Source organism: Entelurus aequoreus, linkage group LG17 (assembly GCF_033978785.1).
Source record: "Entelurus aequoreus isolate RoL-2023_Sb linkage group LG17, RoL_Eaeq_v1.1, whole genome shotgun sequence".
In the NCBI taxonomy this organism is placed as follows: domain Eukaryota; kingdom Metazoa; phylum Chordata; class Actinopteri; order Syngnathiformes; family Syngnathidae; genus Entelurus; species Entelurus aequoreus.
The window spans coordinates 47,330,712-47,358,601 of NC_084747.1; the positions used below are offsets into that span (position 1 = coordinate 47,330,712).

General features: G+C 39.3%; 1 protein-coding gene across 1 annotated transcript in view; it reads left to right on the forward strand.

The window, feature by feature from the left end:
* Window positions 1-27,890, forward strand: part of stpg2 (sperm-tail PG-rich repeat containing 2) — a 109,665-nt gene that overhangs the window by 26,626 nt on the left and 55,149 nt on the right. The window contains exons 8-10 of the mRNA XM_062025823.1: window positions 18,458-18,617; window positions 20,378-20,541; window positions 20,654-20,746. Of these exons, the coding sequence (XP_061881807.1) occupies window positions 18,458-18,617; window positions 20,378-20,541; window positions 20,654-20,746 (417 nt within the window). The remainder of the gene's footprint in view (window positions 1-18,457; window positions 18,618-20,377; window positions 20,542-20,653; window positions 20,747-27,890) is intronic.

Consider the following 27,890-nt stretch of genomic DNA (forward strand, 5'->3'; position numbering starts at 1 on the left):
CAAGGGATACAGTCCGTAAGCACACATGATTGTGCGTGCTGCTGGTCCACTAATAGTACTAACCTTTAACAGTTAATTTTACTAATTTTCATTCATTACTAGTTTCTATGTAACTGTTTTTATATTGTTGTACTTTCTTTTTTATTCAAGAAAATGTTTTTAATTTATTTATCTTATTTTACAAATTTTTTTAAAAAGTACCTTATCTTCACCATACCTGGTTGTCCAAATTAGGCATAATAATGTGTTAATTCCACGACTGCATATATCGGTTGATATCGGTATCGGTAATTAAAGAGTTGGACAATATCGGAATATCGGATATCGGCAAAAAGCCATTATCGGACATCCCTACTTTAAAGCATAACCAAGCATGCATCACTATAGCTCTTGTCTCAAAGTACTTCACATCACGCCACGACTTATTTGGAGTTTTTTGCTGTTTTCCTGTGTAGTGTTTTAGTTCTTGTCTTGCGCTCCTATTTTGGTGGCTTTTTCTCCCTTTTTGTTTTTTTCCTGTAGCAGTTTCATGTCTTCCTTTGAGCGATATTTCCCGCATCTACTTTGTTTTTATCCTTCTTTGTGGGGACATTGTCGATTGTCATGTCATGTTCGGATGTACATTGTGGACACCATCTTTGCTCCACAGTAAGTCTTTGCTGTCGTCCAGCATTCTGTTTTTGTTTATTGTGTAGCCAGTTCAGTTTTAGTTTCGTTCTGCATAGCCTTCCCTAAGCTTCAATGCCTTTTCTTAGGGGCACTCACCTTTTGTTTATTTTTGGTTTAAGCCAGTGGTTCTTAACCTTGTTGGAGGTACCGAACCCCACCAGTTTCATATGCGCATTCACCGAACCCTTCTTAGGTGAAAAATAAAATGTTTTTTTTTTTTCAAATTCAAGAAAAAGTCATGTTTTTTTTAGTGGTACACAAAATGAACCGTGCATGAACATCACCTTGTTTAAAGAACAAAACCAACACAGTGCATGAACTCACAACAAATTACACACCTTACACCAGACCTGGGCATTCTGCGGCCTATGGGCCGCATCCGGCCCTTTGTGCGTCCCTGTACGGCCCGCGTGAGGCCAATTATAAATTACAAAATCAATTTTAAAAAGTATCTATGTCGAGTGTGCAATACAACGGTGCTGCTTTTGTTTTGAAAATCGTTATTTGTATTACTTCCGTGTGGACGTATGCGTGTGCGTGATTGTGAGTGAATGTGAACAGCTACAATCACAAATTACAAAATAAAGTTGAAAAAACATCTGTCGTGCGCGCAATACAACTGTGCTGCTTTTATTTTGAAAAGTATTATTTATGGGCGTGTGTCCGTGTGTAACCTGCGAGTGAAGGTGCACATGCAGCGACAAGTGATGCACGGTTTACACCCGAGACGCCAAAAAGAGAAAAGTTGATGAAGAATGGCGTGTTTTCAACAAGACATGGACTCGTGCCTGCGCTATTGCGCATTGCTCAAGCGTCCTCTGCGCACAGCAAATATATGCCGCGCACCAAATCAAATCCCATCTGAATTGTAAACAAAATAAACATATTTATTCTATGTAATTTTGCAATGCAACTTTGAGTGACAGTGACAACAAGCGGCCCTAACGGTGTTCGTCAACACCGTTCAATTGAACACCGTTCAATTATTGTAACGTCTATCGAGATGCTTCGAGGACAGGAATTATATCGATCACTTTATTGAGCAAAACTGTTTATATTCGGACATAACCACACCAAAAACATGAGTAAAACAATTCTATCTCAAAAAACTAGTCATTTTCTGCCGTACAAACCAGGCCAAAACCAACTTGTCATCTGTCACCAACACACATAGCACTAAACCACTGGTGCGTTTATGGCCACACAAAAAGTCGGACAACTCAAACACCACACAAAGTTACACTGTGACTCCTCAGTCATACGTGTGCTTATTTTACTGTCATTTATTATTAATGTTAATGTATTTATATTAGTCATGAAATGCTGTTACACACACCATGTTGAAGTATTACTATTATTATTAATTATTATTATTATTATTATTATTTATCTTACGGTATATATGAAAAATAATATTGAGCAAAATTTAATTGAAATATTGTCGATGTGGCCCTCCAGCAGTGCTCGGGTTGCTCATGCGGCCCCCGGTAAAAATTAATTGCCCACCCCTGCCTTACACACATTACCATGAATTGATTAACGTGGACCCCGACTTAAACAAGTTGAAGAACTTATTCGGGTGTTACCATTTAGTGGTCAATTGTACGGAATATGTACTGTACTGTGTCCTTTGCAATCTACTAGTAAAAGTTTAAATCGATCAATCAAACAACCTGCAAATCAGATGGAAAATTAGAGGGAACATTGTTTGGGGGTATCCATAATACGCCGATAGGGAGAAGTTTTTATTTACACGATAAGTCGGATGTGTCTTTACCTTTGTGGCGGAGGCTCCGCTGAGGCCGACTCACCAAACCTCTAGGGTTCGATCGAACCCAGGTTAAAAACCACTGGTAGGGATGTCCGATAATGGCTTTTTGCCGATATCCGATATTCCGATATTGTCCAACTGTTTAATTACAGATACCGATATCAACCGATACCGATATATACAGTTGTGGAATTAACACATTATTATGCCTAATTTGGACAACCAGGTATGGTGAAGATAAGGTCCTTTTTTTTTAAAATTAATAAAATAAAATAAGATAAATAAATTAAAAACATTTTCTTGAATAAAAAAGAAAGTAAAACAATATAAAATCAGTTACATAGAAACTAGTAATTAATGAAAATTAGTAAAATTAACTGTTAAAAGTTAGTACTATTAGTGGACCAGCAGCACGCACAATCATGTGTGCTTATGGACTGTATCCCTTGCAGACTGTATTGATATATATTGATATATAATGTAGGAACCACAATATTAATAACAGAAGGAAACAACCCTTTTGTGTGAATGAGTGTAAATGGGGGAGGGAGGTTTTTTGGGTTGGTGCACTAATTGTAAGTGTATCTTGTGTTTTTTATGTTGATTTCATAAAAAAAACAAAACAAAAAAACAAAAAAAAAGATACCGATAATAAAAAAACCGATACCGATAATTTCCATATTACATTTTAAAGCATTTATCGGCCGATAATATCGGCCGGCCGATATTATCGGACATCTCTAACCACTGGTTTAAGCATTAGATACCTTTTTACCTGCACACTGCCTCCCGCTGTTCCCGACATCTACAAAGCAATTAGCTACCTGCTGCCACCTACTGATATGGAGGAGTATTACAAGGTTACTCTGCCGAGTTCTAGACAGCAGCGACACTCAACAACAACACATCATTTGCCGACTATAATTACTGGTTGCAAAAAATATTTTTTTTACCCCAAATAGGTGAAATTAGATCATCTCCCACAGCACACCAGACTGTATCTCACGGTACATTGGTGTGCCGCGGCACGGTGGTTGAAAAACACTGCTCTAATACTGGACACAGTGTCTCAATTATTTGTGTCATCGCAATTTGAAACAAACCCCAAATAAACGCCTCCTTTACTAAAAAATAATTAGTAATTTCAATAATACTACTAATAATGAGTGCTGTCAGACGATACTTAAAAACAAACAAACAGGTCAATAACTTTGAATTGTGATTAATCGCAATTAATGAGAGTAAAAAAATACATATTCGTAGTGCAATCATTGCACAGCATGTATGATTTATTAATCATTTTTTTATTACATTTTATGGTGTTGCTGCATGTAAAAATCTGCACTGCAACCTCATAATTTCCCCATTGTGGGATAAATAAAAGTCTATCCTATCTTAAATGACTTGCTTACCCAAATTAAATTAACTTAAGAAAAACCACTCAAATATTAGCACTGAATTAGTAATCTTACTCTTTATTACTACAACGGGCTAATGCAACAAAATGTCGTTCTTATCTGTACTGTAAAGTTCAAATTTGAATGACAATAAAAGGAAGTCTAAGTCATTATTTTCAATAAATATATCTAACCTACTTAGTTTGTCAAATGATATGAAACGATGTGTTAATCACAAAGATGAACACTTATTTAACACATAAAACTTGGACTTAAGTCAGGCTGATTAGAAAAATAAGTAGTATAAGGGAGTCATAAATAACTGACCAAATTATCTTGTGCGAAACTGAATAAACTAAATGAATAATTCATACGTTTAACTAAATCCTCAATAAAAAATTAAGTACAGTACTGTGGAGGTTGCCCTCTAGTGGGTTCTTCGGACCACCACACACTGCCAGGAGAGCCCGGAATTCAGGGTATAACACTGTTCTATTTTCATAAATGTGCAGAGGCTTTTGCTTTCCAGAAAAATATCTTTCTACCCTGCGTCCGCTCGGCAGCACCTCCAACTACGTGTCTCATTCCGGCTGCTGCTAATAAAGGCGGCAGGTGATTAGATAACAAGGCCCACCTGGGCCATCTACGCACCTGTCGCTGTCTTCGATTTTAGTATTTTTCAATTTGTCACACTTTTATTATTATTATTTTTATTTTATTTAGCAAATTTTTACTTTTTATTCGACCCCTTTTACCGTATTGCTTTTGCACTATCTTGTTCAGCTCATTCATTGTTTTATGTTCTTTGTTTGTTTTTTCTTTTGTTTTTTGCTCTATACGTTTTTAACCTGTAAAGCACTTTGGTTCAATTTAAAAGTTGTCGTAAACATGCTATATAAATAAAGTTGACTTGACTTGACTTCGAGCCCGGTCCTGGCAAACCCTGTTCCGCGGCAGGCTCGCAGGCCACGCCCCCCCTCCACGAGTACAAATGAAAATACAAATTGACCACTTCAGTCATCATTTTTGCACCTAAACTTCTCCTAGCTTTAGCTCCAGACTTCTTCTGTTTGTTTGATATTGTCATTACTGCCACAAGTGGTGGAAAAGTGTATTACAACTACAGCCCATACACAGCTAAGAAATGTGTATTTTTTTGGCTGCGCTTTTGGTAAAGAAACACTTTCCTGGAGCACTACTCTAGATGTTGTAAGTCTACATTATTCATTCTACTGCAATGATGGCACGCTGCGTCATTCTGCTGTCGGACAAGAACAATCTCACACACAAGATCGATCCCACTGGCCTCCGTAACAAAATTAGGATCCATTTAGGGATGTAGCATAACAAAAGGACCAGGCAAAAAAATATTCTTCAGATATAATCTGCCAGATAAATGCATTCAATTAGAAGCTTCCCAAAGGACAGCACTTTTTTAGCAGGGAATATTTAAGACTATATCCCAGTCTCAGACTCCTTAAGACGAGGAGGGGGTTTAAATGATGTTTTATAGCTCGGGAACAACTCTTTAATGAATACTTGGGGTGGGTCTAATGTGTGGGTTGCGGGACAGTTGCTGTATTGAAGGGTATGTCAAGGCTACATTTGACTGTTTTGATAATAATATTGTCCTTTTAGCCATATTGTGCGTATGCAACTTCCATTATCTGCTAATCATTACACTTTTTTATTTATTTTCATGACTATTTACATTGTAGATTGTCACTGAAGGCATCACAACTATGAATGAACACATGTGGAGTTATGTACTTAACAAAAAAAGGTGAAATAACTGAAAACATGTTTTATATTCTAGTTTCTTCAAAATAGCCACCCTTTGCTCTGATTACTGTTTTGCACACTCTTGGCATTCTCTCGATGAGCTTCAAGAGGTAATTTAATTCCACATACTGATATACTGAAGGTCTTAAGTGTTGTACGTGCGTACAAATGTTTTAAATGACATTTTTCTCTAAGATTATATTTCTCGTCTTTTTTTTTTATAGAAGAATTGTTGTATATTCTTGGGTAGCAGATTATAGTTGGCTTTGTGTATAATTTTAGCTGTTTGCAATTTCACTGTGAAAACCAGTTTTCTTTTAAGTTATACAGAACATTTTCACAGATGTTCATCTTTTTTATGGAGGAATGTAGTTAGTCATAGTAATGGCACCCAATGTTATTATTTACCGTATTTTTCTGACTTTAAGTCGCAGTTTTTTTCATAGTTTGGCCGGGGGTGCGACTTATGTGTGAAATTATTAACACATTACAGTCAAATATAAAATAATATTATTTAGCTCATTCACGCAAGAGACTACACCAGGGGTCGGCAACCCGCGGCTCCGGAGCCGCATGCGGCTCTTTGACCACTCTGATGCGGCTCAGCTGCATACTTGCCGACCCTCCTGATTTTCCCAGGAGACTTACAGATCTCAGTGCCTCTCCTAAAAATCTCCCAGGGCAAAAGTTCTCCGATTTTTACCCTAGCTACTAAATCAAAGGCGTGCCCTAATGGAGCTACATTTATTGTCCTCTATAGCCTGTACAAACAGTGTGCCAGCCCGGCCACATGTATGCAGCTTTTACTTGCACACGTAGGAGACAGCAAGGCAAACTTGTTCAACAGCCACACAGCTTACACTGACGGTAGCCGTATAAAACAACTTTAACACTGTTACGTTACAAATATGCGCCACACTGTGAACCCACACCAAAAAAGAATCACAAATACATTTCTGGAGAACATCCGCACCGTAACACAACATAAACACAACACAACAAATACCCAGAATCCCATGCAGCCTTAACTCTTCCGGTCTACATTATACACCCCCGCTACCACCAAACCCCCCCACACATCAAACCCCCCCCCTCCGTGCGTCGGTTGAGCGGAAGAGTTAGGGCTGCATGGGATTCTGGGTATTTGTTATGTTGTGTTACAGTGCGGATGTTCTCCAGAAATGTGTTTGTCATTCTTTTTTGGTGTGGGTTCACAGTGTGGCGCATATTTGTAACGTAACAGTGTTAAAGTTGTTTTATACGGCTACCGTCAGTGTAAGCTGTGTGGCTGTTGAACAAGTTTGCCTTGCTGTCACTTAAGTGTGCATGCAGAAGCTGCATTCAACATGTGGCCGAGCAGGTACACTGTTTGAGCAGACTGTAGAGGGCGCTAAAAGCAGTGCCATCACGCCCTGAAATTCGGGAGTCTCCCGGGAAAATTGGGAGGGTTGGGAAGTATGACGCTATTAAGCGCCATTCATTCAAAACTCGCGGGCCGAACTAACATTAAATTTTCATATTAAGGTGCGGGCCGGGGAGTGTGTCTGAGACCTCTGGTTAACATAGCACAAAGCAAATTAAGCTTTGGATGCAGTGTTTTTTCATTTTAAATTTTCAAAAAAAATTTGTGGCTCCCATTGTTTTCTTTAATTTGTGAAACTTGTCAAAATGGCTCTTTGAGTGGTAAAGGTTGCCGACCCCTGGACTAGACGTATAAGATTTCATGGGATTTAGCGATTAGGAGTGACAGATTGTTTGGTAAACGTATAGCATGTTCTATATGTTATAGTTATTTGAATGACTCTTACCATAATATGTTACGTTAACATACCAGGCACGTTCTCAGTTGGTTATTTATGCCTCATATAACGTACACTTATTCAGCCTGTTGTTCACTATTCTTTATTTATTTTAAATTGCCTTTCAAATGTCTATTCTTGGTGTTGGCTTTTATCAAATACATTTCCCCCAAAAATGCGACTTATACTCCAGTGCGATTTATATGTTTTTTTCCTTCTTTATTATGCATTTTCGGCCGGTGCGACTTATACTCCGGAGCGACTTATACTCCAAAAAATACGGTAATTATTTTAAACCTTTATTTCCCCAGCAAAGGGTAAATAAAAAGTATTCATTTTGAAGCGAGAATCGCTTTGAATCGAGAATCAACTCTGAATCGAATCGTGTGGTGCCCAAAAGATTCACAGCCTTTCACGATATTGATCTCCCTGATCACTAAAAATCGTACAAAACATTTATAGTGTTTTATTTCTACTTTAAAACCTGTAACCTCTGCAGTGGGCATTCGTTTTTGCTCCATTTATTTTGTCACAGTTACCGTATTTTTCGGAGTATAAGTCGCTCCAGAGTATAAGTCGCACCGGCCGGAAATGCATAATAAAGAAGGAAAAAAACATATAAGTCGCACTGGAGTATAAGTCACATTTTTTGGGAAATGTATTTGATAAAACCCAACACCAAGAATAGACATTAGAAAGGCAATTTAAAATAAATAAAGAATAGTGAACAACAGGCTGAATAAGTGTACGTTATATGAGGCATAAATAACCAACTGAGAACGTGCCTGGTATGTTAACGTAACATATTATGGTAAGAGTCATTCAAATAACTATAACATATAGAACATGCTATACGTTTACCAAACAATCTGTCACTCCTAATCGCTAAATCCCATGAAATCTTATACGTCTAGTCTCTTACGTGAATGAGCTAAATAATATTATTTGATATTTTACGGTAAAGTGTTAATAATTTCACACATAAGTCGCTCCTCAGTATAAGTCGCACCCCCAACCAAACTATGAAAAAAACTGTGACTTATAGTCCAAAAAATACGGTACACATTTCTAAAAAAAATAAAAAAATAAATAGAATCCTGTTATGCAAAACTCAAATGTCCACCGCAAAAGACGTTGGTTCTCAGGACGATATACGTTTTTTGTTTTTTCCTAAAGTGTCGCTCAGAATGTCCCAGTTGGCGACCCGCAGAGTTCCACCGCACTGCTAGACACATGCACTGCAAAAACTGAGATCTAAGTCAGATTAAATATCTCAAATAAGGGTGATATTTGCTTATTTTCTGTCTAATAAGATCATTCTTCTCACTAAGCAGATTTTATGTTAGAGTGTTTTACTTGTTTTAAGGGTTTTGCTCCTAAATGATCTCAGTAAGATATTACAGCTTGTTGCTGAAATTTGATGACCTATATTGAGTAAAACATGCTTGAAACTAGAATATCAACTGTTGCAAAGCTGTGTCATCAACACTCACAAGTATAACACTATTTTTTTAAAGTAATAATTCCTTATTTCAAGCATGAAAAAAAAATCATGACTGACACAATTGTGTCTCATAATTAAAACAGCCAAATGGACTTTGCTGTTTTATTTTCAATGAAACAATAGAAAATACGTACTCATATAGTAGTACAGTTGTTATTAGTGAGAATATACTTATTTTAAGGTATTTTTGGGTTCATTGGGGTTAGCTACTTTTACTTGTTTTGGAAAGTCTTGACAAGCCAAATTTTCTTGTTCTATAGGCAGATAATTTTGCTTAGTTCAAATAAAATACCCCTAATTTTTGTATTTTTTTTCTTGTTTTTGAACACTGACTTATTGCAGTGTGCAAATAATCACATCTGTCTAACACACACTATTTCATATTTCAATGACCAATGTCAGATCATAGGGCTTATTTCAAACGTGTGTGTGTGTGTGTGTGTGCGTGTGTGTGTGTGTGTGTGTGACGGGGGCTTTTCGACCTAATTTCTGTGGCCACATGCTGTGTTGGTGCTCTAGTGTGTGATGTTGTCATTGACTCAAACAAGCACAGTCTGTGTGGGTGTGTGTGTGTGTGTGTGTGTGTGTGTGTGTGTGTGTGTGTGTGTGTGTGAGAGGCGTTAGAACCCCGGGCGACAGTTTTCTTAGATCTTCATCAGGGTGTGACTGTGGCTGCATGTGACAGTGTTCTCCTGCAGAGGGATTGAGAGGAAACGAGATAAGGAGGCACTGAGGGAGCGGAGGATATAAGAGGAACAGTGGGAGTCTTCCACTTCTTGCCTCACCTCTTCCCAATTTCCCTCCGATATCATTCGCACATTTCTCCCTTTTTTTTCTTTTTTTTTTCTCCCCGTCATCTTTCATCTTCCTGGACAATAAGTCCTCCAAACTCCATGTTTTATATTCATGTACTTTTGTGTGTGTGTGTGGTTGGAAGAGATACAAAGCGTGACAACATAACACAAATTCAAATTAGATTCAACGCTAACAAAGCTCTGTTTGGAAAAGCGCAAGTTGAGAAAGCGCTTGGTGTGTGTGTGTGTGTGTGTGTGTGTGTGTGTGTGTGTGTGTGTGTGTGTGTGTGTGTGTGTGTGTGTGTGTGTGTGTGTGTGTGTGTGTGTGAGTGACAGACAGACAGATGGCCTCCTCATATGTACTACATGCTTTGTTTTGCTTGAAACAGCAGGTCATGTGACAATTACCCTTCTCTTAACGCATGCTTTGTCAGTATAATCCACAACGGAGGACGGTATGTTTACTGTTCTCTGAAGACATTTGGACGTGTCTGATGGCTTCCACACAAAACTGGTCCTAGCATGTTTTTGTAAGGGTCTGTGGTCTGGATTATGTTTTTGTTATTTTTTGTTAGTTTTGGACTCTTTTAGTTCCTGTTTGCGCTCCCTTGTTTGTTTAGTTACCATGGCGACTAGGGATGTCCGATAATGGCTTTTTGCCGATATCCAATATTCCGATATTGTCCAACTCTTAATATACCGATACCGATATCAACCGATACCGATATATACAGTCGTGGAATGAACACATTATTATGCCTAATTTGGACAACCAGGTATGGTGAAGATAGGATAGGATAGGTCTTTTATTGTCATTGCACAAGTACAACGAAACTTTGTTTTCAGCACAAACCCGTTCAAGATTAGACAAACAAACAGTGTACAGGGTTACAGAACAGGAACGCTGATGGGTCGCCACAAGGCGCCCCGTAAAAGATGGGGAAAAAGGTAAAACGCTGGAGAAGGATGAGTAAAAAAATACAATCTAGTCTGGGCTCCTAGGGGGGCCCAGTCTGGAGTGGGAAAAAACCTCCATAGCAAAGCACATATACATATTACAACATACATCTCGAGATATCTAGCAACAGAGGGAAGGGGCGGAGTAATGGTGGTAAGCCGCCGCTCTCGGCGCTGACCATCCTTCCATCACCCCTATGGGATTTGCGTCGAGGGTGTTTGGTTTGAGGGGTTGGGGGGGGTGTATGTGTGGCGTATATTTTTGTGGATGCATGTTGTTTGTATGTAAGCCTACAGTGTGTCTCTGTTCCGGGGCCTTGATTCTTGTGCAGCCGATAAGTCCAAAGTCAACAACAACAGGTGTGTGTCCATGAGAGACAAGAAGGGAGTTTGTTGTGTCTTCGCTGCACTGTCCTTCGGGAGAGTCTCGAAGCCAGGGAAACAATCCAAGTTAGAATGTTTTGTATGCGAGTGAAAATGAAAATGTGCTTTTCACTCTAAATTGTCTATGACTGGTCCTCAAAAATCCTGCGAGGCAGACAGTCCGATGTTATCCAAGAATGTCCACAGTTCTTCTCGCTTCCTCCAATCATTCGTGGCAGATTTGGGGTACTTTGAAGACTGCCAGCAACTTCCAATTTTTGGACAAACTAGAGCAACGCTTACTCCAATCAGCAGGTGTCCTGTTGTCATAATTCCGAATAGGTAGATATCTTCACGTCCTCGACGAAAAGGGTCGCCAGGAACGCAGCACTCCTTCTTCTCCCAAGAGTCCGTCGCGTGTCCAGCAACAACCGCCTCGTCACGACAGCAGGTTCCCCCAAAACCAAGATCTTGTCAATTTCGTTGAGGCCAGTTAAATAGTTCCAATGTTTAGATTTGGAGAGCAGTGCAAAAAGAGGCAACAAGAAAGTTAAGACAAGACAAAGAAGCAAGCAGGAGAGATACGGGAGAGGGAAGGGGAGCGTCCACCCTCGATGAGTGCCAGAAAGAAAAGGTCCTTTTTAAAAAAATTAATAAGATAAATAAATTAAAAACATTTTCTTGAATAAAAAAAGAAAGTAAAACAATAAAATTAACTGTTAAAGGTTAGTACTATTAGTGGAGCAGCAGCACGCACAATCATGTGTGCTTACGGACTGTATCCCTTGCAGACTGTATTGATATATATTGACATATAATGTAGGAACCAGAATATTAATAACAGAAAGAAACAACCCTTTTGTGTGAATGAGTGTAAATGGGGGAGGGAGGTTTTTTGGGTTGGTGTAGTAATTGTAAGTGTATCTTGTGTTTTTTATGTTGATTTAATAAAAAAAAAACCCCCAAAAAACCCGATACAGATAATAAAAAAAACGATACCGATAATTTCCGATATTACATTTTAAAGCATTTATCGGCCGATATTATCGGACATCTCTAATGGCGACTTATTAGTTTCACCTGCCTCTGGTGTTCGGGACACGCACCTGCTCTAATCAAGAAGACCATTATTTAAGCCTGTCTTTGCCAGTCCGTCGTCCTGGCGTCATTGCTTAGTTCATGCTGCTCCTTCCATGTCTGATTCCGCAGTTATGCTAGTTGCTCCATACCATAGTTTGGTTAGTTGTTTTCATGTCTATAGTTTCATGTCCTAAGTTTTTGGCCTTTGGGTTGTTTTCTGTTTTTTGTACTTTATTGAGTGTTAGTTGAATAATTAAATATGTTCCTACCTTCAAGCCTTGTCCTGAATAGTCCGATTGCTTCCCCCCCCCCGGCATGACAGTTTTATTTCGTTTTTTTTTTATCTAGCTTTGTGCATTGTGGATCAGACAAAGGTTTTCTTCTAATGTTCCCGCAATTTTGAAAGCACAGTGCCCCCAAAGATGAAGAACTATGATATTGCCCTTGCTCTTTTCCGTGTCTTCAATCTCTAAAAGCACTCAACCTTTCTTTCATTCATTCTATTACTTTACGGCCTTGTCGACTGTGCACGGTTGCCATTGAACTCGCTTTTAGGATGTGATTTGTTTGAAATGCGGGACTCAAAAGCACCGTAGGACCTTTTAGGTCAAACGCAAAGTCGATTTAGCCATACAACATATCATTGCAAGAGAATGACTCTGTTACAGGGTCAAACTGTTGCTGTAATGGCAATGTATAAAGTTCAAGTACCACTGATAGTCACACACACACACGAGGTGTGGCAAAATTATTCTCTGCATTTTGACCCATCACCCTTGATCACCCCCTGGGAGGTGAGGGGAGCAGTGGGCAGCAGCAGTGGCCACGCCCGAGGAAAATTTTTTGGTGATTTAACCCCCAATTCCAACCCTTGATGCTGAGTGCCAAGCAGGGAGGTAATGGCTCCATTACCATTTCTTTGGTATGACTCGGCCGGGGTTTGAACTCACGACCTACCGATCTCAGGGCGGACACTCTAACCACTAGGCCACTGAGTAGGTAGGTTTGTCTAAAAAAGATAACCATTGTAATATTAACATGTTGATTGACAAAAACGTAATGCATGCATTTGGAAACTTAGCCACTGTCTACATTAAGCCGGATAACTCCTTAAACTAATAATTAGTTAGCATAAGTCCTGTGTCAGCCACACTAAACCGTCGTTTAAGGTCCCCCTCCTCGGATATTTTTTTACACGGTTAAGTGTGCCGTGTACTGTATTTTTCGGAGTATAAGTCGGCCGAAAATGCATAATAAAGAAGGAAAAAACATATTTAAGTCGCACTGGAGTATAAGTCGCATTTTTTGGGGAAATGTATTTGATAAAACCCAACACCAAGAATAGACATTTGAAAGGCAATTTAAAATAAATAAAGAATAGTGAATAACAGGCTGAATAAGTGTACGTTATATGAGGCATAAATAACCAACTGAGAAGGTGCCTGGTATGTTAACGTAACATATTATGGTAAGAGTCATTCAAATAACTAGAACATATAGAACATGCTATACGTTTACCAAACAATCTGTCACTCCTAATCGCTAAATCCCATGAAATCTTATACGTCTAGTCTCTTACGTGAATGAGCTAAATAATATTATTGGATATTTTACGGTAATGTGTTAATAATTTCACACATAAGTCGCTCCTGAGTATAAGTCGCACCCCCGGCCAAACTATGAAAAGAACTGCGACTTTGTCCGAAAAATACGGTAATTAGATTTGCATTATGATCTACGGGTAAAGTAGTTTCGGTCTTTGTCGGACCTTTTAAATGACACTACCAACGAAAACAGAGGTACTACTGTTTGTAGTTTTTGTTGTTGTTGCACTAAAGCATATATTTGTAAAACTGTGTAGAAAATGATCTGTACTGCCACAGTTGACTTATACTGAACTCCTCACTCGGCACTTTTAGCGTTTGTGTGTGTGTGTGTGTGTGTGTGTGTGTGTGTGTGTGTGTGTGTGTGTGTGCGTGCGTGCGTGCGTGCGTGCGTGCGTGTGTGTGTGAGTGTGTGTGCTGTAACTACTGCCGAGGCTGACATAGGAAATGTTTGATGAAAGGTCTGTCAGGTTGAGCTTGACAAGCAGAACCTGAGCGCTGCTAAAATAGCTTTAAAAACACTTCTGGTGCTTTTTTTTTTCTTCTTCTGGTGCCCATTTAGGCATGAGTGTTGTGTGCGATATTAGAAGTGCAGTAGTTGTGTACATAACCATACGGGTTGTGTGTTATTGTCAAAGTAATGTCTTTACTTAGCGTCTGACAGCCACTATGTTACTGTGGATGAAGCACCCGTCTTGTTGGGAGTACTTGAAAGCAATATGTGAGTAAAGTACAAGTATCCAAGCAGAAAATGACTTTGGTAGAAGTTGAAGTCACCTTTTCGAAAATTACTTAAAGGGGACCTATTATCAAGGCCGTAATGCATGGGCTGACCTGAGCTTTAGCCCAGGGGCCCCACCCAATTAGGGGCCCCCGATTTTGACGGCGGAATGCAACGATGGGTGTTCATAGCTGTGGAACACAGGCAGCTCAGATTTGCCTGGCGTTGTTTTTTTTCTACTGCTCCGAGCAGGGCCGAATTAACCTAAACCCTCCTTTGGTTAACCCTGTGAGACCCAAATATAGAAAAACCTAAAAAAAAAATATATTTGACCTTTCAGATGTTGTAGGAGGCATTTGATGCAGAAATTGAAGAGTTAAAAAAAAAAAAAAAAAATGTATGTATGTTTTTAGAGAAATGTTGTAATATTGCAACAATGGGCTTTGATGGGAGCAGCATTTCTGTATTTGTACTAACGTTGTCTGAACAACTAAGGGTTCATTGCTTACTTAGCCCCGTAACGGTATATACCATTTAATAATAATCACACATTAGTTATATTTTTATGAAGTCATTTATTACAAATATAAAAAAAAAGAAACAAGATAAAACTCTTAAAAAAAACTATTTTTCCCCCTCTTTTTTTCTTTTCATGACATTGGTCATGAAGACTTTTATTGGTGGTGAAAGTCCTAAAAACAGTCCCTGTTGTCTGTAAAACGTCTGTAGAATGTATACTATCCATGTATAGAGAAAATACTTCAGGCAGTGATGTAGTGGAGGGAATACAACCTGTATGAGCCCACTGCAACAAGCCAGCTATTTGACTACCACATTCACCCAGTGTTGTATAATTGCAACAATTATATAACAAGCTCTAAATGCAATTTGATGCATCTGTTCCACAATAACTACATATGTACATGCTCTAGACCAGCGGTCACCAACCTTTTTGAAACCAAGAGCTACTTCTTGGGTACTGATTAATGCGAAGGTCTACCAGTTTGATACACACTTAAATAAATTGCCAGAAATAGCCAATTTGCTCAATTTACCTTTAACTCTATGTTATTATTAATAATTAATGATATTTATCTTTGTGGAAACACTGATCATATTAATGATTTCTCACAATAAATATATATAGAAACAGATAAATATCAATATGCAACACTTTATTTTTATATTTTCTCTAAGTGCACATTTTTCAAATTGAACATTTTCAAATGATCACTTCTAGGACAGTCTTGTGAAATCACAATATCCCATTTTAACTAACTAGCCACTAACATTTTTTAACAAATCATGAATTACTTTGCACCATGTTTGTACAAATAATAACTCATGTAAAATACAAAAGTCAACTCTCAAATTTTTAAATAAATCATGTCACACTTTGAACTGGACACCAAATCTGTTATCTGTTTCTTTGTCAGTGAAGACCAAGTCTTTAAAATATTTTTTTGGATTTTCAAATTCTATTTGAGTTTTGTCACTCTTAGAATTAAAAATGTCGAGCAAAGCGAGACCAGCTTCCTAGTAAATAAATACAATTTAAAAAATAGAGGCAGCTCACTGGTAAGTGCTGCTATTTGAGCTATTTTTAGAACAGGCCAGCGGGCTACTCCTCTGGTCCTTACGGGCTACCTGGTGCCCGCGGGCACCGCGTTGGTGACCCCTGCTCTAGACATTGTAATAACAACCAAAAAAAAAAAAAAAAAGACATTTTAATTACTTGAATCTGATGAATCCAGTCCAATGAAACAAATAGATTTTGTTCGAAGGAAACCTTAAGAGGTTGTGTGAGTTCATGGCCAGAAGGCGTGACTTATAAACAAATGTACGATCCAATAGCCTTGTGAGACTGAACAATGGGACCCAATGACTATGTAAATGTGGTAAAAAAATAAAAAAATATAACAGATTGTTTTTTAGGATGGTTAAAGGTAACGTTGTAATTTTACAACAAGGGGTATTACAGGGTTAAATCAGCCCAGCTTAATATGCAGAATCAACTTATCTTATTTATTGGTACCTGTTTTTGTGTATTTGGGATCCCCAAAAGTTCAGAAAATTTGAAATCACGACAGAGATATTTCTCAAACAATCTTTCCATCTTCCAAACCTACTCCAAACAAGAAGTTTGGATTTCCAAACTTTAGTGATGCATTTTTCCTTAGTTACGTCAATGGAAATCTCCATACTGTATATAGTAGAGGTTTACCCCGAAGATCTTTGCACAACGCCACAATTTGTATTCAGTTGTCATCCAAAGTTGTAGTCAATAAGCTCCTTCTTTTCCTCTATCCTCTTGTTTTGGGGCAGACTGGCTCGTACATGCTAAAATGTCTTCGCTATAGCGCGTATTTCTAACTTATATCTGTTATTAGACTCAATGTGGAAGTGCTAAAAACTGCAACATGGCTGACGGGGTGGAGACACAGAAGAAGTGGTCTGTTTTACAGACCATCTTCAAGCCGCTTTCTGACCATCTCTTCAGGATGCCCCGTTTTTGTGGGCGGTCTTATTTACGTGCCTCCACTTTGACTGCGTCATCTCCCCGTCAGCCAAGTTGTAGTTTTTAGCGCTTCCGCATCGAGTCTACTAACAGATAAAAGTTCGAACTATACACTACTCTGTAGAGATGTCCGATAATGGCTTTTTTGCCGATATCCGATATTCCGATATTGTCCAACTCTTAATTACCGATTCCGATATCAACCGATATGATACATACAGTCGTGGAATTAACACATTATTATGCCTAATTTTGTTGTGATGCCCCGCTGGATGCATTAAACAATGTAACAAGGTTTTCCAAAATAAATCAACTCAAGTTATGGAAAAAAATGCCAACATGGCACTGCCATATTTATTATTGAAGTCACAAAGTGCATTATTTTTTTTAACATGCCTCAAAACAGCAGTTTGGAATTTGGGACATGCTCTCCCTGAGAGAGCATGAGGAGGTTGAGGTGGGCGGGGTTGAGGTGGGGTGGGTGCAGGGGGTCGCGGGGGTGTATACTGTTGCGTCCCGGAAGAGTTAGTGCTGCAAGGGATTCTGGGTATTTGTTCTGTTGTGTTTATGTTGTGTTACGGTGCGGATGTTCTCCCGAAATGTGTTTGTCATTCTTGTTTGGTGTGGGTTCACAGTGTGGCGCATATTTGTAACAGTGTTAAAGTTGTTTATATCTCCACCCTCAGTGTGACCTGTATGGCTGTTGACCAAGTATGCTTGCATTCACTTGTGTGTGTGTGTGTTAAAGCTGTAGGTATTATGTGATTGGGCCGGCACTCAAAGGCAGTGCCTTTAAGGTTTATTGGCGCTCTGTACTTCTCCCTACATCCGTGTACACAGCGGCGTTTTAAAAAGTCATAAATTTAACTTTTTGAAACCGATACAGATACATTTGAAACCAATACCGATAATTTCCGATATTACATTTTAAAGCATTTATCGGCCGATAATATCGGCAGTCCGATATTATCGGACATCTCTACTACTTTGTATTAGAAATGGCAACAGTGGAGGTGCATGTGCATGTACGAGCCAGTCTGCACCACAACAAGGAGATAAAAAAAAGAAATAACTTATTTACTACAACTTTGGACTACAATAGCAAACTCGCGCAAAGCTCCCCTGATAAATGTCGACCATATATGGAGATACAGGTATCTGCCCACGTAAGTAGTGACAATTACGTCACCAGATACTCAACTGTGATAATTTTGGTGAAAATAACCGTGACATGAAATGTTCATATCAGTACATCCTCAGTACTTCACAACACTGCAAAAAAATAGCATTAGCGTGTCTCAGCTGTAGGCACTCAGCAAAGAAAACTAGCCTTTGTCATTTCAAAGCAACACAGAAAAAGCTTTTCAATGGCATGATGATAAAAGTCCACTAAAGTGGACCTAAAGGGACATGACTGAAGACACTTTTCCCCACAACTCTTTTCCTGCCCCCACGCTAACATTTGTCTGTCTCATCCTCTGCCTTGTCCATCCATTAGAGGTTCAAGCCTGCCAAAGAAGCGTCGCCTCCTGTTGGCACGTATAACGACCCGCGCTGTGCCCTGCAGACACTACACAGCACAACGGGGCCCAGCAAAAGCCCTTTCGGCGTCACAGCGGCGCGCTTTCCTTCTAACCGCAACAAAGGCTTCACACCAGGTCGGTTTGTGTTTGCTTCACTTGTTTCTATCAGGTCGAGGGTCCCCAATTAAAAGCTGAAGTAAAAATGGTGAGCATTTATTATAATTCACTCCCATATGTTTTACTGTCAAATCAAGTAAAATGCATACTAAAATTACCGTATCTTTCGGAGCATAAGTTGCACCGGCCGAAAATGCATAATAAAGAAGGAAAAAAACATGTATAAGTCGCACTGGAGTATAAGTCGCATTTTTTGGGGAAATTTATTTGATAAAACCCAACACCAAGAATAGACATTTAAAAGGCAATTTAAAATAAATAAAGAATAGTGAACAGGCTGAATAAGTGTACGTTATATGAGGCATAAATAACCAACTGAGAACGTGCCTGGTATGTTAACGTAACATATTATGGTAAGAGTCATTCAAATAACTATAACATATAGAACATGCTATACGTTTACCAAACAATCTGTCACACCTAATCGCTAAATCCCATGAAATCTTATACGTCTAGTCTAGGGCTGCAACAACTAAACGATTAAATCGATTATAAAAATAGTTGGCGATTAATTTAGTCATCGATTCGTTGGATCTATGCTATGCGCAGAGGCAATTTTAATTTATTTATTTTTAAACCTTTATTTATAAACTACAACATGTACAAACAGCTGAGAAACAATCAAAATAAGTATGGTGCCAGTATGCGTTTTTTTTCCAATAAAATACTGGAAAGGATAGAAATGTAGTTTGTCTCTTTTATCCGATTATTAATCGAAGTAATAATCGATAGATTAATCGATTATCAAATTAATCGTTAGTTGCAGCCCTAGTCTAGTCTCTTACGTGAATGAGCTAAATATTATTTGATATTTTACGGTAATGTGTTAATAATTTCACACATAAGTCGCTCCTGAGTATAAGTCGTGTATAAACTATGAAAAAAACTGCGACTTATAGTCCGAAAAATACGGTAAATAAAAAATATATGTTCTGTTAAACGGTAACATACTGTAAGCTAGACAGTGGTGTTCATACTTGCCAACCTTGAGACCTCCAATATCGGGAGGTATATATTTATTTTATTTACATAGAAAAATAAATAAATACTTGAATTTCAGTGTTCCAGTGGCTATCCATTAGATGGCAGTATTGTCCTGTTTAACTTCTCCGTTCATGATGAGTATATCATTTCGGCCGCCATGTCTGTAATTTCCTCGTTCTTCTGCTTTGTCTCCTTGTTGTGTGCGCAGTTGTGCACTCTATAAAAGCCCTAGATGTTATGACGTCTTTGGGCAGGCAAGCTGTTTTATATTGTGGGAAAGCGGACGTGAGAACAGGCTGTCCCCACTCAGTCTCAGGTCCGCATTGAGCTGGAGGGGGCGTGGCCTCCAGCTCCGGCTGAATACCGGGAGTTTGTCGGGAGAAAATCTCTGCCGGGAGGTTGTCGGGAGAGGCGCTGAATATCGGGATTCTCCCGCTAAAAACGGGAGGGTTGGCAAGTATGGTGGTGTTCTTGTTATATGTTTAGGTTTGATAAATGAGCAACAGCCCATTTAAATAGCATTCAGTACTTTGGGGTAGGTGTCCATCAGCATGGCACATTTTCACTTGCTTCATTACAAAAGTGCTCCAAATGTGTCAAATTGCATCTCTTTTGCACAGCCTCAGGTCACCTCAAACATTTTTTTTTTTAATCTGGTGCATCAAAAAACAAAAGAAGCTCATAATCTCTTTCTGCTGTAACTCCCTGCATATTTTTCTTCCATCTGCGTCCAGGTCCCGGGTCGTACGACGTCTTTGCCTACGGTTTGGCCCAGGAGAGTTTTAAAAGGGCCTTTTTAGAGCGAGCCAAGAAGGGAGGCTTTGGCTCCACCGCTAAACGCTGCAGCATCTTCTTCAATAAGGAATCGATACAAGGACCGAGTCCAGCAGAGTACGAGGTACTGAGGGGATGATCAGTGGCTAGTTTGATCTCTTCATCTTTTTCTGTCCTCAGTCGGTCCCCAGAGAAAACAACCTGACGTCTGTATTTTCTACTCCATGTTCTCTCAGGCAGAAAAGCGTCCAGAGGAGCAGTACAAAAAGCAGTGCACGGCCGCATTCCGATCAGCCACACAACGCCTCACGTCCTCACTTTTGCCAAAAGTAAGTTTCTTCTTGTTTTTGTCTTCTTTTTTTTGTTTGGACTCCCAAAGTTAAAGCTCCTGAAATCCTACTTAACAAAAAACGTCTTTAGAAGAAAGAAGCGCCGCGTTGCATGCCAAATTTTGTAGGACTTTTAATAAGAAGTGGGACATCACAGCAGTTGCATCTGACCTACTATCACACCAAGAATCCAGTTTCTCTCTTTTCTTTGACGCTTCCTGACTTCTACGCCACTTACTTTTTAGTTCATTAGACTTTTTTGCTACTTTTCCTTTCATCGCCCTTATTGCTTTTTCTTCCAAGAACAGTCTTGCCTCCTCAAACTAAATGGGAACGTCCCAAGTTGAGTCTTTGATCAGCCATTTGTTTTCTTTTCTTTTTAATGACTAGAGATGCCAAAATGCCTGCTGAGGTATCTAATTAGCGTTGGGTCAAACAACATTGGCCGTAGAAAACTTGATGATTAATAACTCCACGAGATGGCAATAGCTGCTTTTTAAATCAAATCAAATCAAATCAACTTTATTTATAAAGCACATTCAAAATTTACCACAGGGGTAGTCAAAGTGCTGTACAATGGGCAGGTTAAAAATAATACGAGAACCGAGCAAACACAACACAACACAAACAGAACACGATAAAAAATAAATAAATACGATATAAAAAACATAAAAACAGGTTCACAGCAGGTGTATTATGGGGCGCCATTGCAGGATGGGTATCACTCAGTGTTAAAAGCCATGGAATAAAAGTATGTTTTTAAGAGAGATTTAAAAACAGGAAGAGAGGAGGCTTGTCCAACACTCAGAGGTAGGTCGTTCCAGAGCTTGGGAGCAGCAGCAGCGAAAGCTCTGTCACCTCTAAGCTTCAGCCTTGTGTCAGGGACCGTCAGTAGCAGCTGATCTTAGGGATCGGGTGGGGCAGTAAGGCTGAAGGAGGTCGGAGAGATATGTTGGCGCGAGGTTGTTTAGACATTTAAAAACAAATAAAAGGAGTTTAAAATTGATTCTGTAACGCACAGGGAGCCAGTGAAGGGACGCTAATATAGGGGTGATGTGCTCACGTCTGCGGGTCTGTGTTAGCAGACGAGCAGCAGAGTTCTGCACGAGCTGCAGGCGGGCGAGGGAGGCCTGGCTAATGCCTATATACAGGGCATTTTAAGCACCATAAATGGTCAGAACCACCTCTTTGTGCGCTTTAAAAATGTTGTCGATGTGAAACTCGTATCTGTCACACTTGCTAGACTTTTCTTTACAATCAACTTATCAGCACTATTAACCATACTTGCCAACCTTGAGACCTCCGAACTCGGGAGATGGGGGGGTTTGGTGGTAGCGGGGTGGCAGGTGCTGTTTAGAGCTTGGCAGAGTAACCGTGTAATACTCTTCCATATCAGTAGGTGGCAGCAGGTAGCTAATTGCTTTGTAGATATCGGAAACAGCGGGAGGCAGGGTGCAGGTAAAAAGGTGTCTAATGCTTAAACCAAAAATAAACAAAAGGTGAGTGCCCTTAAGAAAAGGCAATGAAAGTTAGGGAAGGCTATGCAGAACAAAACTACAACTGAACTGGCTACAAAGTAAACAAAAACAGAATGCTGGACGACAGCAAACACTTACTGAGGCGCAAAGACGGCGTCCAAAATGTACATCCGAACATGACATGACAATCAACAATGTCCCCACAAAGAAGGATAAAAACAACTGATATATTCTTGATTGCTAAAACAAAGCAGATGCGGCAAATATCGCTCAAAGGAAGACATGAAACTGCTACAGGAAAATACCGAAAAAAGAGAAAAAGACACCAAAATAGGAGCGCGAAACAAGAACTAAAACACTACACACACAAAACTCAAAATAAGTCACATGGTGATGTGACAGGTGGTGACAGTACACCTACTTTGAGACAAGAGCTATATTGATGCATGCTTGGTTATGGTTTGAATTTATATCAATCAATCAATCAATGTTTATTTATATAGCCCTAAATCACAAGTGTCTCAAAGGGCTGTACAAGCCACAACGACATCCTCGGTGTCGAGTGGGTCTGACATAATATTGTGAAAGTCCAACACATCAGCGAAAGTCCAGTCCAACGACTTTAATTTTTTAATGATTTCTGCTGGTGGTGTGCCTCCGGATTTTTTTCTACGCAAAAAATGTGCCTTGGCTCAAAAAAGGTTGAAAAACACTGGACTAGAAAGTCCCGTGCAGAAAGTGAGTGGAGGGCCCCGCCTCCGCTACAACGATGAGCCCTGTGTTTTGTCTGGCAGGCACGACTGAATAAAGCGTTTAAACACAGAGACACGGTTCGCACGCGGAGGCTTACTTGACTCGATCTAAAAGTTTGTAAATGGAAAAGTCCACAAATAGAAGGGTTTGAACTGGAGGTTCCACTGTAAAGCCTTGATGGCAGTAGTTAGCCACATGCCACTCTGCAGCCCACGGGATAAAACAAAGCGTGTCATCTGGCTATGAGACAGGAATAAGACGAGAGAGATGGAAGGATGAAGGTGGCATGTCTGTAATTTCATCTCTTTCAAGTGCTGAAAGGCTTCACGTGGAGGACATTTTAGTTAGTCGGGAAGTGATGGCAATCAGAAATCTGAGAGCGGCGCTGTGTTACTTTGACTCTCAGAAGCTGTCTACTGGCGACCCTTGAACGCACCATGCACACCTGTTATCGCTCTTACTTTGATACCTTTTTCCCTTAAACATCCTTTTTTTTTTTTTTTGCTATGTTCAAGCAAATCCATGTTGACTGAAGTGTTTTTCATTTGCATAATTAAAACTTTTGCCGTAAATGTCAAACGTTTTCATCATCCACGTCCGCTCTTTAATGACTTTATGATTCTTTTATAGCATGCAGCATAATAAGGACGTCACATGCAGTGATGACGTGACATTAAATTGGCAGAAAAAAAGGAAAATATCACAGAAGAAGAAGCTGCGATGAATAAAATAGAAAAAAAATCCTCATATTTGAGTTGCATGGGATGCCTTTTTAAAAGCATTGCATCTACTCACATACCCCCTCTGGTGGCCAAAGACTCCATCATAACATGACAGTTGCGATTGTGCCTTATTTAATAGAGTAGAGGAAATTAACCAGTGGCGGCCTTGCGTTTCCCACCTAGGCCTTTAGTGATGTACGAAATCAATGATTACCTCTCAAAATACCATAATTGATGTCACCACATGACAATTGCTGAAGAAATACTATACAGGAACACATTTACGCCCTACTGGGCATTGACTCACCTCAGCAGTGTACAAAACGGGTTATTTTCTGGCGCATTTAAAAAACAATTAAAACGCATCAGCAATTAAAACTAGAGATGGCTTTTTTGCCGATATCTAATATTCCGATATTGTCCAACTCTTAATTACCGATTCCGATATCGACCGATATATACAGTCGTGGAATTAACACATTATTATGCCTAATTTTGTTGTGATGCCCCGCTGGATGCATTAAACAATGTAACAAGGTTTTTCCAAAATAAATCAACTCAAGTTATGGAAAAAAGTGCCAACATGGCACTGCCATATTTATTATTGAAGTCACAAAGTGCATTATTTTTTTTAACATGCCTCAAAACAGCAGCTTGGAATTTGGGACATGCTCTCCCTGAGAGAGCATGAGAAGGGTGGGGTGGTTGGGGGGGGGGGGGGGGGGTGTGTATATTGTAGCGTCTTGGAAGAGTTAGTGCTGCAAGGGGTTCTGGGTATTTGTTCTGTTGTGTTACGGTGCAGATGTTCTCCCGAAATGTGTTTGTCATTCTTGTTTGGTGTGGGTTCAAAGTGTGGCGCATATTTCTAACAGTGTTAAAGTTGTTTATACGGCTACCCTCAGTGTGACCTGTATGGCTGTTGACCAAGTATGCATTGCATTCCCTTGTGAGTGAAAAGCCGTAGATATTATGTGACTGGGCCGGCACGCAAAGGCAGTGCCTTTAAGGTTTATTGGCGCTCTGTACTTCTCCCTAAGTCCGTGTACACAGCGGCGTTTTAGAAAGTCATACATCTTACTTTTTGAAACCGATACCGATAATTTTGAAACCGATACCGATAATTTCCAATATTACATTTTAAAGCATTTATCGGCCGATATCGGCAGTCCGATATTATCGGACATCTCTAATTAATACATATCTTATGTTGTACTGTCAAAATTTAAATTCCAAAAAACATTAAAAGTGAAAAAATAAAATATTTGAACTCACAATTTGTAGCACCTATTCGACGCCGTATAAGCCAGTGGTACCTCTCGTCGGCTTATTGGAGTGGAATAGGCGAGCATTTCACTATTTCATGGCCAGAACAGCTGAGCTAGCTTCCGGGGTTGGCCGACATCGTCTCACAAGATGTAGTTTCTCTTTACATATCCTTCTTGAAAATGGCCTTGCAAATATATATCTGCCACCTAATCAACGTTTTGTTCTCCTTCTCCGCTATCCCGGTCTGGCTACGGCGCAACACTTCTTACTTCCTGCTAACTTGAAACTTGTAAATGGGATACTCACTTTGGAATGACAAGTGAGTATCCAATCACAGTCTCGTTAACATCAGGCTACCTAGATAGGCTACTGTCAACAACTTGTGATCTGATTGGCTATCGCAACTGTCTATCAACTCTGTGTTCTCAAATTCATCCGCTCACGGTCCCGGTGAGTATCCAATCACAGCAGGCGTAAACGTCACGTTCAACGTGAGGCCAGCTAGAAGGCCTTACTGACAACAACACGTGATCTGATTGGCTGTCGCAAACTGTCTATCAACTGTATGTCCCCGTTCACATAGCCGCCCGCATTGTTGATTCTAAATACCTCGAGTAGATTTGGTACAGCATGGCAACATAAGTGTCAGGTTCAAACTAGAGATAAATGCGTTAAAATGTAATATCGGAAATTATCGGTATCGTTTTTTTATTATCGGTATCGTTTTTTTTTTTATTAAATCAACATAAAAAACACAAGATACACTTACAATTAGTGCACCAACCCAAAAAACCTCCCTCCCCCATTCACACTCATTCACACAAAAGGGTTGTTTCTTTCTGTTATTAATATTCTGGTTCCTACATTATATATCGATATATATCAATACAGTCTGCAAGGGATACAGTCCATAAGCACACATGATTGTGCGTGCTGCTGGTCCACTAATAGTATTAACCTTTAACAGTTTATTTGACTAATTTTCATTAATTACTAGTTTCTATGTAACTGTTTTTTAATGGTTTTACTTTCTTTTTTATTCAAGAAAATGTTTTTAATTTATTTATCTTATTTTATTAATTTTTTTTAAAAGTACCTTATCTTCACCATACTTGGTTGTCCAAATTAGGCATAATAATGTGTTAATTCCATGACTGTATATATTGGTTGATATCGGTATCGGATGATATCGGTATCGGTAATTAAAGAGTTGGACAATATCGGAATATCGGATATCGGCAAAAAGCCATTATTGGACATCCCTAGTTCAAACACTGATGACATTTATTAAACAAGACAAGAGGCAAAGAATTAAACAGAGACAGAATTCAATTTGGACTCAATATTGAGGAGAGTCGTCTGTACACTGTAACCCCTTGTCCAGTATCTCAGCACGCTCTGCCAAAAGATTGCACGCCTCCTTGTTTTATTTTGGACCCTCCCCGACCACATAGCCACCGCTGTTTCCAAAGGACAAAGGTCGCAAAAAGTTCACAGAAAAAGTCGTAAACAATTCACAGAAAAAGTCAGTTCAAAAAGAGTTCGTAAAATAGTTAAAAAAGAGGTCCATAAAATAGTTCAGATCCCACCTCACTCCTACCCACTTCTCCAAAGTGGGCTGGCTCAAGGTGGAGGACAGAGTTAAACAACTTGCACTGAGCCTAGTCTATAAAATCCGCTACACCTCCCTGATACCGAAGTACATGTCAAACTACTTCCTTAACGTAAATGACCGCCATAACCACAACACCAGGGGGAGCTCCACTAACCACGTTAAACCCAGATTCCGAACTAATAAAGGTCTTAACTCATTCTCTTTCTATGCCACATCAATGTGGAATGCACTCCCAACAGGTATAAAAGAAAGGGCATCTCTATCCTCCTTCAAAACCGCAATAAAAGAACACCTCCAGGCAGCTACAACCCTAAACTAACACCCTCCCCGGATTGCTAATAATCAAATGTAAACAATCAAATGCAGATACTTTTTCTTATGCCTTCTGATCTCTCTCTCTCTCTCTCTCTCTCTCTCTCTCTCTCTCTCTCTCTCTCTCTATCCACTACTTGATGTCCATATCCTACCCCCCCCCCCCTCCACACCCCTGATTGTAAATAATGTAAATAATTCAATGTGATTATCTTGTGTGATGACTGTATTATGATGATAGTATATATGATAGTATATATCTGTATCATGAATCAATTTAAGTGGACCCTGACTTAAACAAGTTGAAAAACTTATTCGGGTGTTACCATTTAGTGGTCAATTGTACGGAATATGTACTTCACTGTGCAACCTACTAATAAAAGTCTCAATCAATCAATCAATCAATCAATCAATCAATCAATCAATCAATCAATCAATCAATCAATCAATCAATCAATTCAAAAAGAGTTTGTCTGGAAATTGGGCAGATCCTGCCATCTCCCTGCTTTGAAGTCCTTGGGTTAGAACAATATATTTTTGTTAATTACCATACATGAGAGAAAACAGGAACACCTTCATTTTGCTTCCCCCCCCTACACAGTGGAGTTTTACGAGCCTTACTCTTGGTAGGTTTCAAAGACAGCTTTTGTCTTCTCACCAGACCCTCAATGTAACACAAAGTTTTTGTGATAATTTAGAAACAATTATTCTAACAATAAGCTAGCTGAATTCTGATTGGATACAAACTAAAACTAAAAACCAACAGCACTGGAAGGAGCATAATATGACATGCAGAGAATATGAATACTTTTAGATATTAAGGGTAAGTAAAATAAAAAATATATTTGATTATTATTATCTTTAATTATGATCATGATTTCTGGTTATGTTAGGCCAGCAGAGAAGGCCTTGCTAGCCCTGACGACACAAAATTAAATGTGTTAATTTATTTAACACATAATTTTTTAATGTTTCTACATTTTAGAATGTTTGCACGG